Below are 4725 nucleotides of genomic sequence, written 5' to 3'. Positions count from 1 at the left end.
AGTCATTATTAGTCAATTAGCGGACGACACAACCATATTTTTGCAACAACTGTCAGAAGTCCCCAAAGTTCTTCATGCTATTCACACATTCTCTAAAGCTTCTGGTTTAGAGTTAAATTTGAATAAATGTGAGCTTATGCCTATTCACCAATGCACTTTAACAGAGGCTTACAATATTCCTATCAGACAGATGGTTAAATACTTGGGTATACACATCTCTAGAGACTCAGCTGTATGTAATAAGAAAAACATATGGACGACTATCAATGAATGTCATTCTAGACTCAACCTATGGTTAATGAGAGACATCAGCTTAATGGGAAGGTTTTTTCTGACCAAAATGAAAAGCATCTCTAGGTGCATCTATCCAGCCTTTTTGCTAAGCATTCCAAATGATGCTATTAAAAAGATTAATACAATTAACTTTGACTATATATGGAAAAATAAAGTCCACTACATTAAAAGAGCAGACATGACTAAAGAATTTAAAGATGGAGGTTTACCAAACACTGATTTTAATTTTATTAATGGAACTTTAAAATTTAATTGGTTAAAGTCCTTTTTGAATAACGATAGCCTCTGGTACCACATTCCCAGAGAAGTGTTTAAAAAATTAGGAGGCGTAGAGGTTTTGCTTAAATGTGACTTTAATATCCCAAATCACCTGGTCAAATTATCACTTTTTCATCAACAAGTCTTACTATATTGGAAACTCCTATATAATCATAACTTCACACCCCACAATACCCCAATCTGGAATAATAAATATATTAAGATCAAGAACAACTCGTTGTTCAATAATGAGTGGATGGAGAGAGGCGTTTGGTCGGTATTTCATCTTATTGACACAAATGGCTCCTTTTTATCATATGCTTTTGTGTTGAATATGGGAGAATTGATGATTGTAACTCATTCTATTCTTTAATCAAAGCGATCCCTACCTCCTTCTTGTGTTTGGTATTTAGGTAACCCTACTCCATTCAGCCCATCTCTCCCACAGCTTTTAATTGGAGGCTGTGCTTTAAATCAACTCAAATACCCAAACAAAAAATTAAGAAATATCTCATGCCCTTCTTCTCAATACAGAAATTCTATCTTACAATTCTTTTCAAAGGAACTGTTTGCTTGTTACGAACAAAGTATTTGCATTTCCCTGTCACTCCGAATGCCAAGGAGCTTTAAAACCTTGAATGGCATATATCCATCCAGTGCTTTGTTGAGACATCGATTTGGTATTGAATCCAATAACTGTATATTTTGTGACGAAGATGAAAATGCAGAACATCTTTTTTTCCAATGTATGTTTTCTGGCATGTGGTTTTTGTTTGGCTCCAATCAAAGATTCATCTCCTAAATGACTTCACCCAAAAAGACATTATTTATGGACTCCTGATGGACAATGCCAACACTGACTTTTAGATCAATAACATCATCATTTTTGGGAAATTTCACATACATAAAGCTAAGTATATAAAAATTGTACCTTGTTTCTGTATATTTCTCAATAGGTTTCTTGTTTTTGTCAAAACCCTAAGTCTAATGAAAACCAAAAATGCTACAATACTTTTTAATTTAATTGAAGAGTATAATTTAGTACCAAAGCCCTAATTTCTTAACATGACTTTTCACTTAATTTTATTTTATTTATTTTTATTTTTACTCGTTTTTTTCTAACCTTATTTTGTTTATGTATTTATTTTTATCTTTCTCTCCTTCCTCTCTTGTTGTGTTTTTTATTATTGCAACTGTTCTATATTAATGTTATGGAATACTAATGTTTGCCACATTTGTTGTAAATACAATTGTTCAATAAAAAAAAATCCTACGGCTCTATTATCGTTCACACACACACACACACACACAAACACACACACACACACACACACACACACACACCCCCCCACAACGGGGACACACACACACACACACACACACACACACACACACACACACACACACTCCAGCCCAGCAGGTGGCGGTAATGCACCTTAGGTTGGCTTGCAAACCTCTAATAAACACCATAAGAAGAAGAAGAAGAAGGAGGAGAAGAAGAACAGCTCTTCCTTTTCTGTCGGCCATTTGTCGTATACGGTAGGTTTCTGATGAGCTCTCGCCTAAAAATGTTAAAACTCGGGATATATGTGTACATAGACGTACTTTACGTGTGACCTTTTTAAGTTAGTGTGCCCTTGTAGTTGAGGATAAGCTTTAGACTGTGTTTATTATAGAAATTCAAAACATGTCTGTCTAGTGCGTGAGCTGCCACACGCGGTTGTGTGGTGTGCCACATGCTAACTGGTTTGCTAGCAGGCTGATACGGACTAAGTGTTGGTCTACATGTAGCTTCGCACTGAGTAAATGTTGCAGTTCTAATACGTATGTTTGCATTTTATGCTGTTCTGACTTTTTAGAAGCACACGGCTGTAGCACCTCCAATCGTGTTTTTAAATATGTGCTATCTAGATAGTTATCTGGCTTAGTTTAGTTAGCATTAGAAAGAACGTGTCCGCTCCTGTAATGTCATATTGGTCTGATTCTGTTTCAGATTTGTAGGCGACCACCTGTATAGCCGTTAAACATGCAAAACGACGCTGGTGAATTCGTGGACCTCTACGTTCCACGCAAATGGTGAGTGTTTATAATGGAAGAGGAAAAGGTTGAAACTGACTTGAGGATATTTGGAGATTACCGTTACCCTGTGGTGGTTTTTGTGACAGCGAAGTATACACTTAGCAGAAAATGTTAAGGGTTTGCCTTGAGGCTCAGTGTTGAAAGCATCATCATTGAGATCTCTAAAATAACGTTATAGAGATTAGTGCTCTCTTTGTTCAAAAATTAAAACGTTGGTGGGTCCTAAAAGATTTGAACTGTAATGATACTCAGTTTTGAAGTGATTTGCCATTTGATGCAGCAGAGGGTAGTCTTAAAAGTTTACTGTCAGCTTGACTTATCGTGTGCTTTTGTAAACTAAGGAAATCAGTAAAAATGGAGGATACTAGTGAACAAAACAGTGCTCAGTATATCTAGTCACTCATTATAGTGATTGAAACAGAAGATTGTCTGTGGAAGTATGTTGTATTCTACATGGTAGATGGTTAAATTACCAATAAAGACAAAGCTCTTAGTTGCACATTTCACTTGTTGACTCTTAGTCCTGCCTGGTACTGTCTCCTACTACATTTGGAAATTTGTGTTTTAATGGAAGTGTGTTCAGATGTTGTAATTTCCTTTTACAAGAGAAAAGGCTTGACCAATTTCTTTGATTTGCATTCAGACCGATCCCGTAAAAATGTAACTCCCTGCTGTTTTAACATATGGGGCTGTGTTGGTCAGGGAGTGAGGGGTTGCAGCAGGAGTGTTGTAGGCACGATATGGCTATGTTGTGACGAGCCGACGTGAGTGGCCTCATTCACATTTTCAACTCGCGAGTTTTGATTATCCATGTTGCACCACCTTACCACCACTTCTACCACCGGTGTGTCAGCATTGATAGATTTAAAAAAAAAAAACTGTTTAACATCTAGTGCTAATGAAAATGCATGGTGTGGGGGTAAGGTGTGTTAACTTTGGCCCAGACTCAACTGTGAATAGCAGTGAAAGCTCAGGCTAACACGGTCAACAAAAGAGGCACCTTCCAGTGTCCTGATCATCCTCTGCACGTGATTAGTCAACACAGCAGCCTTTGCCGAATGATGTCACCACCTCGTGCAGTGAAAGTTAAACCAGAGCCGATACACAGGGTTGCATCATTTAGCTGGACCCCCCTTGTGGTGCTGGTGCCGACTGCAGTGAACGCAGTCCCCCCTTAGGAATGAATGGAGATGGCTTTGTTTTTTCACGCCTTTGAACCTCAGTCTGAGCACTGCCTTAAAGTGTTTTTGGGAGAGCCATCTAGGACTGTCTCCAGAAACACTTGAATGAAGATGACATTTCATTCACAAGAAATATAAAATACTGTGTGTGCATTTCAGCTCTGCTAGCAACAGAATCATTGGAGCCAAGGACCATGCCTCCGTCCAGATCAACTTTGCTGAGGTAAAAGAAAACTGTCTTTAAATTCATCTGTTCATGTTCATCAGCATTCTCTGAAGCCCTGCTGGACGTGCTTTGTTAATGCTCAGTGTCATTGATTATTGTGTGGATGCTGTAAAGCATCCACACTATGCTCTCCTGTTCTTTATTAGTGTGGATGCTCGCATCCACACTCTTGTTATCTTCTTCTTTATTATTATTATTATTTATTCTGGGTTCCGCCACTGTTCTTTGGCACCTAATTCCTTCCACATACTTTCACCTAGAAGGGCCATTGAGGTATCAAACTGTTTAAGGACTCCTTAAGGACATGTGTGCTTGTATTTTTCTTGTCTGTAACATTTATACTTTTTAAGATATTCAGCTTTTTTTTACAGAAATTTCCCCATTGGAAATGAATGGGGCAAAGTTTGAAGCTTAATATCTCCGGCATACCTTGGGCTAGAAACGCCATTTCAACTTTATTCAACTCGTGAGATGTGCAGCTACCAATAGTGCAACAATCAACTTGATATCTTTAATGTTTTTTTTTTTTTATATAATCGACATTTCTATTTTGTCTATTTGTCCATAGACAAAGCATGGGCCAATGCAGTGCAATGCCAATGCTTGGTGTACACTGGGTGTGCTTGTGTCCAAACCATCTCAATCTGGCCTCTCTGACCCTGTCCCCAAAATAGCCGACCTCAGCTG

The 4725-nt window shown here is 38.1% G+C and overlaps 1 protein-coding gene across 3 annotated transcripts in view; it reads left to right on the top strand.

Moving 5' to 3' along the window:
* The first annotated feature begins 2006 nt into the window (after positions 1–2006).
* rps21 (ribosomal protein S21) overlaps positions 2007–4725 on the top strand; it is a 17085-nt gene continuing 14366 nt past the window's right edge. For 2 of the 3 annotated variants that reach the window (XM_020615058.1, XM_020615056.1), the window contains exons 1-3: positions 2007–2091; positions 2546–2628; positions 3972–4035. In XM_020615058.1, the coding sequence (XP_020470714.1) occupies positions 2579–2628; positions 3972–4035 (114 nt within the window). In that variant the 5' untranslated portion in view covers positions 2007–2091; positions 2546–2578. Of the gene's footprint in view, positions 2092–2178; positions 2377–2545; positions 2629–3971; positions 4036–4725 lie in introns of those variants that run through there. The other variant, XM_020615057.1, reaches the window with a different exon arrangement.

The sequence above is a fragment of the Monopterus albus genome, unplaced genomic scaffold (genome assembly GCF_001952655.1).
Source record: "Monopterus albus unplaced genomic scaffold, M_albus_1.0 scaffold157.1, whole genome shotgun sequence".
Taxonomy (NCBI): Eukaryota; Metazoa; Chordata; class Actinopteri; order Synbranchiformes; family Synbranchidae; genus Monopterus; species Monopterus albus.
This window is presented reverse-complemented; position numbering and strand designations above follow the sequence as displayed.